The sequence below is a fragment of the Nestor notabilis genome, unplaced genomic scaffold (assembly GCF_000696875.1).
Source record: "Nestor notabilis isolate BGI_N333 unplaced genomic scaffold, ASM69687v1 scaffold24051, whole genome shotgun sequence".
NCBI lineage: Eukaryota > Metazoa > Chordata > Aves > Psittaciformes > Psittacidae > Nestor > Nestor notabilis.
This window is the reverse complement of record NW_009915490.1, coordinates 1-12,511: the sequence shown is the minus strand read 5'-3', so window position 1 is coordinate 12,511 and position 12,511 is coordinate 1. Positions and strand designations below refer to the sequence as shown.

Sequence of the window (12,511 nt, the reverse complement as noted above, 5' to 3'; positions counted from 1 at the left end):
GCGCTGTGATTGGCCAGCCGTAATTGGGGGTCAGTAATTAGGCAAAGCGGGTGGTTGCTGGAGGGCTGTGGGAGGCGGGTGGGGAAACGGATTCGGGGCTGGGGGAAGAAAATCCCCCCGGGTTTGCAGGAAGGTGGTAAATAGTCTGGATTTGCAGGAATAATGTTACATAAATAATTCCGGCTTTGCAAGAAAAATACTTAAGAAAATCGTTGTAGAATCGCAAGAATAACATGAGAAATGATTCCAGGATTGCACGAATAAGGGAAAACCATCTTAGAGTTGAAATACTAAAACAAGATCATTCTAGAACAGCAAGGATGAGAAAAGTTAAGTCCAGAATTGCAAGAACAAATTTATTCTAGCTTTGTAAGAATGATACATGGGAAGGAAATAATTATAGAATTGCAAGAACACAAGAAAACAATTCTGGAATTGCAAGAATAATACATAATAATTCTACAATTACAAGAGCAACACATAACCATTCTAGAATTGCCAGAATCTACGAGGACCACCGGTCTAGAATTAGAACAATCTATAAGATGATGATAATTCTAACATTACAAGAACAATGTGTAATAAAACAATTCCACAACTCCAAAGAATGGCAAGGTTTGCTCTTGCCATTTCGTACATTGTGCCCTGGCCCCTCTACTCCACGGGAACGGGCCAGTTCCGAAACTTGGTGACCAAGCTACATGCTCCAGTGTGGGTGCTCCTGAGAGTCACGTTCCTCCCTGCAGCACCAAACGGCTGTCGTCAGGAGGCTGCTGCTGCCTCCTCCTCCTGCACTGGGTGGCCCCAAAGCCTGCCCGTGTGGTGGCTGCTTTTTCAGTCTGGGTTAACATCAATGTTTCCATAATTTTAAGTATTTCTTGCCCCAAGAAGGCAGCCACCTCCTCCTGAGGGCAGTATTTAACATCTCGCACAGCTGTGGGTAAAACTCCAGCAACCGAAACACCGTCCCGCTGGCGTAACAGTTCCCCTATTGCACAGACAGTGTACGGATAAACACATTTAAGATCACAAAGCGCTTGGATAATGCAAAGTGGCAGCAGCACTGCAAAATCAGGCCAATTAAAGAACGATTCAAGGTTTTAATTGCATTTAAGAGCATCTCACATTAGACTGCATCCTCTGTGTGAGAGCTACCACTTGCTTCAATCTGATGAGACTAAGCCCTGCAGTACTCAACATTGGCATGTCCAAGGCAAACAGCAAACTTCATGGGCATAACAGAAGGGCGTGGAGCAATGCTTCTGTTTAGGACGTTTTTAATGGTGGTTTCACAGCTGGACCTTTGCTGACCACAGCTGAGCTCTGCATAACTCGGCAAGTTTCTCCTCACACCCAGGCACAACTGGTGGTTTTCAAGCGAGGTATTGAGCGCTCCTTGAAAGAGAGGGGCTGGGCTCTGCATCAAAGCTGGTTTGATTCCATCGGATTACTTTGCTGTGAACAGGAAACACCATGTAAACGGCTGTACAGAGTTCCCCACAAGTACGATAAATGAAGTAGGACAGTCTCTTAGAACAATTTTGCCCAGACCCACCTGGTCTGCAAGAAGCCCTTAACACAGCACTGGGGCACTCACACTCCTGCGGTATCAGAGGACAGAACCGTGCCTGTCTCTTGTCATCTGCAACAGAACGCTGTGAACAGGAAACACCATGTAAACGGCTGTACAGAGTTCCCCACAAGTACGATAAATGAAGTAGGACAGTCTCTTAGAACAATTTTGCCCAGACCCACCTGGTCTGCAAGAAGCCCTTAACACAGCACTGGGGCACTCACACTCCTGCGGTATCAGAGGACAGAACCGTGCCTGTCTCTTGTCATCTGCAACAGAACCCATGCCTGCTAGTTGGCCTTTTTCCAGTGCACCGATGAGAAGCGAGCTGAAGGAGATGTGGGAGACCCCACAGCTGTCTTGCTGTCGGGCAGGGCAAACTGCTGGAGGAGATGCTCCTGGAGGGTGATTCCTGCTTTGGCTTTTCCTAGCTCTTGGCTCTTGGCTCCTTCGCCACCTCCTGGCTGGCTGACAGCCGGCAGCGCGCAGGCACGGAGCGCTGCAGCAGCCCCCCCCGGCCGCTCATCCCTCTGCAGCCAGCAAGCCGCAAACCCCAACTCACTCACCCGGCACCTCACTGCCTCTGGGGTGAGGCTGCAGAGAACTTCACTCGACCAAGACAAATGCTTTGCACCCCGGAGAAAGCTTGTTCATGGTGATTGTGAGACACCGAGAACATGAAGTTGGGTTGGAACGGATTCCCAAGGGAACCTGAGGGTATTTGTACTCCTCTCTGGCCTCTCTGTTTGTCTGCACAAGGCTTCCCTTTCCTTCACCTTTTGATGGGAAGTGGGAAAGCAGCAGTTCAGAAAGCTCTGGTTTTGACCTCTGGCAGATGGTGGAGATGGCAAGATCACGGTGCGCTGGGGACGTTGCCACGTTGCTAGAAGGTGCTCTGGTACCAGCACAGTGATGGCTGCCTATGAACCTCTGCAGAACAGGGCTCCAGTGGCCCACCACTCCCTCAGTGCTGTGTCCGCCACTGTAGTTTCAGAGGACTCAGGGCAGCCAAGCCAGTTTTGGGGGTGACATTGGCTTCAGAGATAATGGCAGCCTTGCCCTGAGCTGTGAAGTGTGGATTCCTCCTCTGCCCGACACAGCTGGCTGCCTGGGGAGCCACTCAACCATTGACATCCACACATCTGCAGCTGCCATTCCTGAGGAGTCCCAGAGGAGACCGAATTTCTGTGTCTACTCCACTTCCCTCCTCTTAATCATGCGCCCCACCTAAAAGGTATTTTTCCAAATGAGTAATCTTTAGGCTGCTGCAATCAGGACGAGAGATCTCTCCCTTTACAGCAGCATTAGCATATGACTAAAGCCTCCTATGGTTAGCTCTGCAGTGCTTTCAGAGCAGTGTTGAGGTAAACACTTGGCCTCCTCCTTCACAAGTTCTCTGTAGTTGAAGAGCAATATATAAGGAATGATTCATCTGTATCTTCTCATAGCTGCCTAAAAGTTGCCGTTTCATAAATATGGTATAAAAAGAACACAGTCAAGTTGTTTTGACATTCGCAGACAGCTTTAACAACACTCAGTATTTCTAGAATAAAGGTTGCTCTTCCTCAGGAAAACGTGTCTCTTGGCCTAATCAGAGCAGAGCCCTTCAGTAGGCGTGCTCCAGTGTTTATTTCTGTTGTAAATCATAGAATGGTTTGGGTTGGAAAGGACCTTACGATCATCTAGTTCCAACCCCCCTGCCATGGGCAGGGACACCTCGCACTAAACCATGTCACCCACAACTCTGCCCAACTTGGCCTTGGACACTGCCAAGGATGGGGCAGCCACAGCTTCTCTGGGCAACCTGTGCCACCACCTCACCACCCTCACAGGGAAGAACTTCTTCCCTGTAACTAACCTAAACCTCCCCTGTTCAAGTTTGAACCTGTCATCCCTTGTCCTTCTCAGATTAGGAAAGAGTTTGAAACGGATGATTTTTAGAACGCGGATGGAGGTTGTGCTCACACAGGAGATGTTAAGAGATGCCTGCAAGCCAGCACTTTCTTCCAAAGCCTGTCACTGCCCTTCAGGCAGCTGCTCACACTGTACATGGCATTTAGTGGTGCCTTGAAGCCAAGTCTAGTTCAGTTCTGCACTCAGTAACAACAGGTGTCTTGTTTTCCCATGGAAACTACAAATAATTGCCACAGCAGTGTACTTACCAACGACCCTGAGGGATGCAAAAGTAATTCACTCCTGGGCAGTCAATACTTCTCCAAAACCAAACACTGTCATGCTCCTTCCAAGCCATCGTGTTTTGCGGCGCATGAAATGCCTAAAGATACCTCAAGGGAGTTCTGTTCCATGCTCTGTCAATACACCAGCCACGGAGCACTGACAAGACATGAAATAAGGGTATGTGGATACTCTCAAGTCTTTTGGTATCTTTACCAGGAGACAGGCCAGCAGCTAATCCATAGAATACACTGAATGAAAAACTCATTAGAGGAAACGACAATTCACGTGTACATAGAAGGGTTTCAAAATTTAATAGGTTGACTCAGTGAACAATTCAACAATTTTTAAAACATAAGAAACAAAGTTTAGGTGACACATTTAGAAAAAAGACATTTCTTGTATAACAAAGAGATAAAATGAAACATTTGCTCTGGTAAAAAACCAGCAATGCTGGTCCCTGCTTGAAGTGAGAATGCTGTAACAGAACTCTTAAAAAAGAAGCACCTGGAATTACATGACCAGTTTTGAACTGCTCATACCGTCACTTCTTCTCATAGCAACCTACCAAGTTGCTCTACAGTAAACAAGTTGGGAAGAGTACAGTCCAGTGATAAAGTCATCTTCTGTCAGCAGAATTCAGAGCCTCGAGTGTAAGCAAAGCATCTGATACAAGCTCACCTTCCTTCTAGCAATAAGAAACCACTTAATCCACAAAACAAAGAAAACTGTCATGATACTCCAAACAAAGTCACAGTAATAGGGAAGAAAAAAAAAAAAAAAAGCAAAATACAGTCTAAGGAAGATTCATTCACGGTAAGCATCAGTTTTTATTCCAGCCAAAGGGAGATTCTAGTAGTGGAGGAACAGCCGGGCCACCAGCCCAGACTTACAGTGCCCCCTCACTGCAGGGCTGACATCTGCTGTTGGCAGCAAACACCCTATGACAGTGCGTGTGGGTAACAAGCAGAAAACAGTTTCAGGCTCCTCCGTCACTAGAGAGCTTTTGTGCCCAATAATGGTCACCCATTACTCTGGAGGTACCTATCCAGGAACTGGGAATAGCAGTTTAGAGAACAGAAGTAGCAGATGATGGGTGCTTCCGTACCTCCCATGTTATCCACAAGGACCACAGTGTGAGCTACATGGTGGAGATTCATGGTCACTGTGATCTGAATGAAGCTGCTCAGACAGGCACTTCCACACTGGCATGTTTTAGCCACTTCCAGATCTTCGCAAAGGTGAGAAGGAAGGAGATGACAACCATAAGGGATTCTGTTGAACAAGAGCAAAAGTGTGAATTGACTACAAAATCAACCAATGTCACATAAACACACTGACACACCATATACACCAGTTGGAAGAAACCCTATTCAGAGATCGGAGACAAGGCATATCTGAAATTCTGCCACTTGCAATATTGGACTCGTTAGGAATTAAACACCACTTTCTAAGACAGACACTTTTAGTGACTGTTTCTAACATGTAACCGTGTTAGTGGCTAACCCCTAAATACCAAGGACCTGAACTCCAGAACACACTGCAACAAGAACCAGGGAGCTCACGCATATCCCAACAGGCTGTATCACAGCGACAGAGAGTCAGAGAATTAAAAAAATTAAGAATAATGAGAGAGACAACTGGGCATATCTCTGCTCTTCCCTCAAGCTAGGCAGGAAGATTGCTGTGTTTCATGCTGGCCTGACAAAGCACCCTGACTCTCTAACATGAGGAAGCAGTACCATAAAAACACTGGATCTAGAGGAAACAGGAGCCTTTTTGCAGTAGTACTACCTTGCAGGCAATAAATTAAGGTTCTCTTGATACACAGCTCTTTTTGTCCATCATGTCAATAATGACATCCAGTGACAGGAACAAGAATTGCTTCTTTTTAAATTCACAGCAGAGTGGCTTTGTGTTTCGGGTACAAACTGAATGTTTTCCCTGAAGTACTCCATTGAGTTAACTTCAGTGTGGGTATCACCAGTGCCCAGCTGTCACTCCAGATTCACACCATAGGTCTCACTGACTCACATCCCAACTACACCTACGTATTCCCAATTCTTTCTACATACCATCATTCACATAGCTAAGACTACTGTGGGGATTTTTTTCACCACCTCTATTTCAGGACATCCTTTTTTTCCGGTCAGGAAAAGCATAATCACAGCTGGTACTTGCCCAGAATGCCACTAGGAAGATTGATGTCCCAGCATTTGCTTTTGCATCTTCCCTCCTCCTGTTTTCTTCCTTTCTCAAGTTTTTACAGCCCATCATCACTTCTGTTTGTCATTCTTTGTTAATTTTGACAACCAGTGAACGTCAGGCAGAATGCCTATTGCCCACTTGTTAGACTTTTCTATTTGCTTTTCCATTTAAGATAATAAGGAGCACTCTGACCAATGCTGTCTCCTAATAATAATCACAGTCCTGTAGGCAAGGGGACTGTTTCCATTGCCCCTTGTCTCATTGAGACTCCTGGAGCAGAAAGCCTTTCTTATTCTGTGTGGTGCCATTTTCTTCCAGCCTTCTGCATGGTGCTCAGGAGCTAGGATTATGCGTAAATACTCTGGCAAAACCATTTAATTGAGCACCAAAATCTGTCTGATGCTGAGGGATTATATCCTCGGGGCGGGGGAGGGGGGGAAATCAAGCCAAAATGCCACAAACATGATAGAATATTTCAATCAAAATCACTGCAATTTATATAAAGTTGGGAAAGGAGACACGTGGAGTTTAATTACTCTTAATAACATCAGCAAGGTCAGAAAGATATGAGCCAGAACATTTAGTTGCTCAGCTCATTTCCAGGGTGTGCCCTGGACACCTTTAGCACAGACTTCAGGGTAATTAACCCAGGTTTATGGGGCGCTCCCCACCCCCAAGGCAGGAATGAGCACAGAATGTAGATTAGGAACCCCTTAGGTGTGTCTCTCACCCCCTTTCTGTACCCATGACTCTTTTCCATCTTCTTGCTCCCCTTCCACCCAGAAGAGGGTGGGAGTAGCAGTGGCTGATATTAGAAAGATCAGTGGCAGGATGCAGGCAGAGCTATGTGAGTGGTGTGGGGGAAGGGGAGAAAGCTGATAAGGAAGAGCAGCCTGGCAAGGACAGTGTTTACTTGGTGAAATAAGAATTTTAAAATTACCTCAGAACTGGGCTTCTCCACCTAAGACAGAACAACCTCACTCCCACACCAAAGGAAATTAACAGCTTAAAGAAAACCTAAGGTAGGGAGAAGTCTGCAGTTGGTAATGCTGACTCCAGCATAACATTTGCCCTCTGTGAAGCCACCTCACTGTACCTTTCTAACCCTGCTCAGCTTGAGGAAGGTCCCATCTCTAGCAGAGGAAGACCAATCTGTGGCTGCAACTAGGAGCTGTATGGTACCTTTTGCTAACACACTATTTTCACAGAGGAAAAGCTAGCAACAGGCTAACAGGTACCATGCACAATTTAATGCGAGCACACCATGTCTGAAAGCGATTCCCAAGCTAGAGCCCAACACAAAACATGATCGGTGCCACAGAATCCACTGTAACATAAGCTCCTCAATACTAAATGCCAGAAGTGGTTCAGGGTTGTAGATCTGATTCTCTTTTCCCATAGTTGGGCAAGAATACTGTTACAGTACTCCCATTTTGTGGATAAAACCATTTCAACCTGTAACTTTCTCTAAATGCTTCTGCATCACCGATTTCCTAGGTTATCCTGTATAACAAAGGGATGATTTTACAAGTGGAATTCAAAGCAACTTTAACCTTATGATTTTTAATAGGTGAAAAGCAGTAAGAGCAATAGCCACTGACTGAGACAACAACAGAAAAAATCCCAAACCCAAACAAGTCAGGAAAGTTTAGACTCAACAGGTTTGAAACAGCATAGGTGCAATGTGTACCCATCATGCTACTCTTACCTGTAATTTATGGTTGCTCTTGCAGCACACTCTAATAAAGTCAATGGTATTTGCAATTGTATGTTGGGAACAAGCATATTGGGCTGTTCAAAAGGATTTCCAAAGAGATCCAGGCTCTCAAGACAAAGTTTCCTAAAGTCACTGGGCAGGAAAGGAAGTTTGTTTCGAGCTGCTGACAGAAAGCGTAGATGATCTAACTGGCCAATCTTGAATGGCAGCCTAATCAACTCGTTGTCATCCAGCTTCAAATTCACCAGTTCTCGCAGCTGGCAGAACTGAATTGGAAGTGCTTTGATTTTGTTTTGGCTCAGGTCCAAGAACTGAAGAGATTTCTGAAGCGTGGAGTTGCACAGAGCCCCACTGAACGACTCCAGGTGATTGTCCTGCAAAATAAGCTCCTGAAGACAGGTCAAGTCACCGATAGTAGCTGGCAGCTGCTTAATGTGGTTATGACTTAGGTCTAGTTTTCGGAGTTTCTTCAAACAAAGCACACGTGTGTCGATCCGAGCCAGTTTGCAGTATGAGGCTTGGAGATGTTCGAGGGAATAAGGGAAGTTTTTGGTGAGAGGGTAGTCCCTTCTTGAAGTTATGATCATTTTTGTCTTAGGTTTTTCAACTTCCGAGTTCTTCGCTGGTACCAAAGTTGAGAGAGGGAGAGCTCCTGTGTCGGTCCCTTGGTGAGCCAGTCTCACAGCTGAAAGGAAATTCTTTAAATTGCTGGCATTTGCCTACAGGAAAACACAAATATGGAATTAAAAGTTCATTATTCTTGTGTTCATTTTTGTACTAACACTTTCTGAACTATTTTGTACATGGATCAGGGGCTACCAACTCAGCAGGGCAATGAAATGGGAAACAAGTTGGGCTTATTAGGTTGACGTGCTGTTTACAGTATTTAAGAACAAATGGCATGCAATTTGAATGGGAAGTTATGACCTTTCTGAATAATCTAGATCAAACAAACTGGGCTGCATTACTCAGAAAAGAAACAAAGCACTGAATTCACAGCTGAAAATAAAGTACAGAACAAACACCTGACACGCTGTGATCTTCCTAACCTGCAACATGATAAAGGGACAGTTCACAGAAACACATGCGGGGAAATCCGAGATCTAAAACCTGAGGTGATAATTCTGAAAATGCTAGGAAGGAAAAGGATGGAAGCTGAGGTTAAATGCAACAGGCGGAAAGCTTCAAGGCAGGTTAGGTAAGTGCTCCTGGTCACACAGAGCAGCTCTGGTTGGTTGTACCAGAATTAAACAAGAGGATAATTACTTGCAGTCCTTCTGCAAACAACTGACCAATTCTGCTTTAGCTGGGATATAATACAACGCCAATAAAGACAGAGAGTTAAATTAATGGAGTATCAGATGAATTTTAAATAAAAGTCAAGAAAGCTGCGATACATTTGTTGTACTGATATAATTAACTTCCATGAACAGGAGGGCGACCAAATATTTCTTTCTAAATTTTCCAGCAAGTCTCCACTCAAGCTGATGTGCAGCTGACAGACACTAAGCTATAAAGTGAATCCTAAAATAAACAGCACGATACATCCATGCAAGTAAAAGTCATCTCCTATTGCAGGAAAGAACAAACTTGGAGTTTTGGCATGGCTCAGGGTCGAGAAGTTTGCACTCTGCTCCCAGCTGTAACTTGGCCAAACCCAGTCACATTCATTTCTGCACCTGAAAGAAAATTTTACTCTGAAATGTATCTGATTATACTAAATTCTAGAAAACTAGCTTACATCATATGCTATAAGCACCTAGCACAACAGAGCAATCATCTTGGAGACTTCTGGATGCTAATGTGATGCTAATGACTGCTGTAGCTGAACCCAGGACAGACATAAATAGACCATAATGGTCAAGCATAATTGACCGCACCAGTATCCTAAAATGATTGTTTTTCTGAAACATCCCATGCACATCTGTCATGGTTTAAGCCTTTTTGGGGGAGGGGAAAAAGGGGGGAGTGAGTGAGTGGCTGCGTGTTTCTGAGTTACTGGCTGGGCTTGAACCACGACAACATCTATTCTCTTAACTCCCGATGTGATACCCTCCAGCGATGGCGAAGTTGCACATCAAAAACCTCCGTGTATTCAAGACCACCAACATTCATTATCTCAGCCAATCTAAATAAATTAACCTCAGAATGCTGCCCTAACTACATTCAAATGTGTCATATTTCCAAGGGTAATAAGAAGCAACTAAAATTGGAGAAAAAGTCCTCCAGACCTGTAAGATCAAGTAAAATCATACATTACATATATACATTAAAATGAAGTTACAGGCAATATTTCTTTGCTCTCAAAGCATGAGGCACGACAGATCCCCCTATCAAATTTTCTCCACCATACCTTCACAAAGACAATATTGTATCTGTAAAGACGCTGTTGAGAAACCCTGAATACATTGAAAAAATACTAAGGTATATGTAAGAAAAAAACCAACCCCAAAGAATTAGTTGGAATTGCTCAGGATACAATTTTCTGTCACAAGTCCAAAGTGTCAACCACAAAAAAAGGATACTGGGAAAAGAAGTTAATCTGTGTTGATGCCTTACAGGTCTCTTGTTTCAGAGCTAAATGTGTGATGACAAGGCAATCGAGACTACAGGGATTTCAGATCTTGTGTGCAATGCAGCAGGCACAGGCTTGCTGAAGGGAAAAAAAACAAGACAGTGACTTTTTTTTGCTCCAGGGTTGAATGCTCCAGACCAACATTTCTCAATTTCTTATGTGGCCAAGTGCAACAAATCGGGATAGCTGTACCTTCATACCTGGAAATCTCTTTTTTACCAAGCTTTTGTCTGTCTTTGGGAGTTAAGAAACCTTTATATAATGAAACCATCAAAGACCAGCAGAAACACCACAGAAAAGTTACCAAATATCTTGCACTGTGTTTCTGAATTTGGAGCATTTAAGAGGAACGCATAGCTTCACTGGTTTTGGAAGAATTCAGTGGATTTGTTCCTGGAGCTTGACAGTACCAGGTTGAGCCTTATGTTAAAATGGGGAGCGAGGATCTAGCGTCCTTGGGGCAAGTCTGGTCATTACCCCAACTTCTGTTTCATTAGATCACCATCCTCATAATGAAGAACTTCTTCCTTGTAACTCACCTAAATCTCCCCTCTGTCAGTTTAAAGCCATTCCCCCCTGTCCTATCCCTACAGGGCCTTGTAAGAAGTCCCTCTTCAGCTTTCTTGTTGGCCTCTTTAGGTATTGTGCTCTAATGTCTCTCAGAAGCCTTCTCCATGCTGAACAACCATATTTCTTCCTAATAAATTTATCAACAAATTTTTTTTTCCTTGCTCTCCCCACCTATTTGTTCAGCCCATAAATCAAAAGCTCTCTAGGCTTCACTCCATGGCTACATCTCCATGGAACATAATTTGAGCTCATACACCCAGAGTGCACTGAGATTCCTGTATGCAGATATCTCAATTTCAAGTCTGAAAACAGTGCTAAATGCTCCCCACATTACAGCTATTTAACCAAGAAGAAAATTGCCAGTAGCTTTCAAATACCTAATATGGTACTAAAAGGGAGAATTATAAATTGTTCCACTAATTCACTGTGTTGCTCAAGCAGATCTCGCAGCCTGCCCTGAGCTCTAGCCTTCTCCAGACTGTTGCGAGTGCTGGTGCAGCTGCATTTTAAGCACACCTTGTGCACTTCTCCTTAGACAGGCCCTTTGAGAAAGCATTCTGCCTTTAGAGGAGTAAGCTTCACCACTCCTGATTACAGCTGCTCAGTCTGCACATCACTGAAATTATTAACGGATCTCCTTCAGGCCAAAGAACGATGTTTACAACAGAAAGTCAAACTGATTTCCCAAACAAGCAATCAATATTATTTGCTTTTATTTACATACCCGAACTCTGAAGTTTTAGAAAAGCTCTCCCACTTCCCTTTGCTACAAGGCAACAAAAGTTTACTGGAACAGGCACAGGAAAAAAACCAACTTAACCACATGAAAACTGAATGTTAATATATGATTTCTTTTTTTGTGAATTTAGTTTTATTACAAACACTTTACAGCCTCCAAACAGCTGATGAAGCGTAAATAAATACATTGGTGAGTCCTACTACCAGCTAAACATTAGGTGAGATGGTGTGTGTACGGCTGATCCATATCATGTGTGTCTCCAGCTTCGACACTGCTTGTCTGCTAATACAAGAGTATTCTCCTTTTTTCTTTTTTCATTAGAAAGGCTGTAAGCAGTAACTTTTTTTTTTCCATGCAATATACAGCTAAGTAGCAAGATATAGTATCAGAGAGATGAAAAGAGTTGTTTCTCTCTAAACAAGCAATGAAGAACAATGTGAAAATTGACTTTCCCGATCCTGCTCTTTTCTCCCAAGGAAGCAGGAGGCAGAATTACAAAGCAGCCCAGCATATCAGCTGGGCTCAGCCTTCGTAGCACAGAATGAGTGAGATTACTTATTTTTCCCTTTTTGCTGTCCCTAGTGAGGGCACAGAAAGCCAAGCTCCTTCATGCTGCTTCGTTTACATCTACGCCAAAGTTGCGACAGGTCAAAGGCTGTTAAGACTTACTCGCTGTGTGGAATCTGTCGGACTGACCCCCAGCAGACAAGACAGCCCGGGAACGCTCCGGGACCTGTCCAGCAAGGTGGTGGAGCAAACTCTGCGGGCCACCCTGCCACCTCCACCACGGTTTCTAGCACGGGCACGGCACCAATTCCCCGCCGGTGTCCCGGGCCCCCGCACCCACCTTGCTGAGGCAGACGTCCACGGCGGGCTCCCGGAGGCGCACGGTGGCCTTGCCCTCCTCCACGAACCGGGTGAAGAACCGCTCGATGTTCTCCTGCACCTACGAGG

The 12,511-nt window shown here is 44.6% G+C and overlaps 1 protein-coding gene across 1 annotated transcript; it reads right to left on the bottom strand.

Moving 5' to 3' along the window:
* Nucleotides 1-4,770: 4,770 nt before the first annotated feature.
* On the bottom strand, nucleotides 4,771-12,503 carry LRR1 (leucine rich repeat protein 1; the record flags this gene model as incomplete). The annotated part of the gene is made up of 3 exons (XM_010024182.1): nucleotides 4,771-5,023; nucleotides 7,665-8,392; nucleotides 12,405-12,503. Coding segments are annotated over 3 exons (1,080 nt in total), but the record flags the coding sequence as incomplete, so codon positions are not given.
* Between the last annotated feature and the right edge of the window lie 8 nt (nucleotides 12,504-12,511).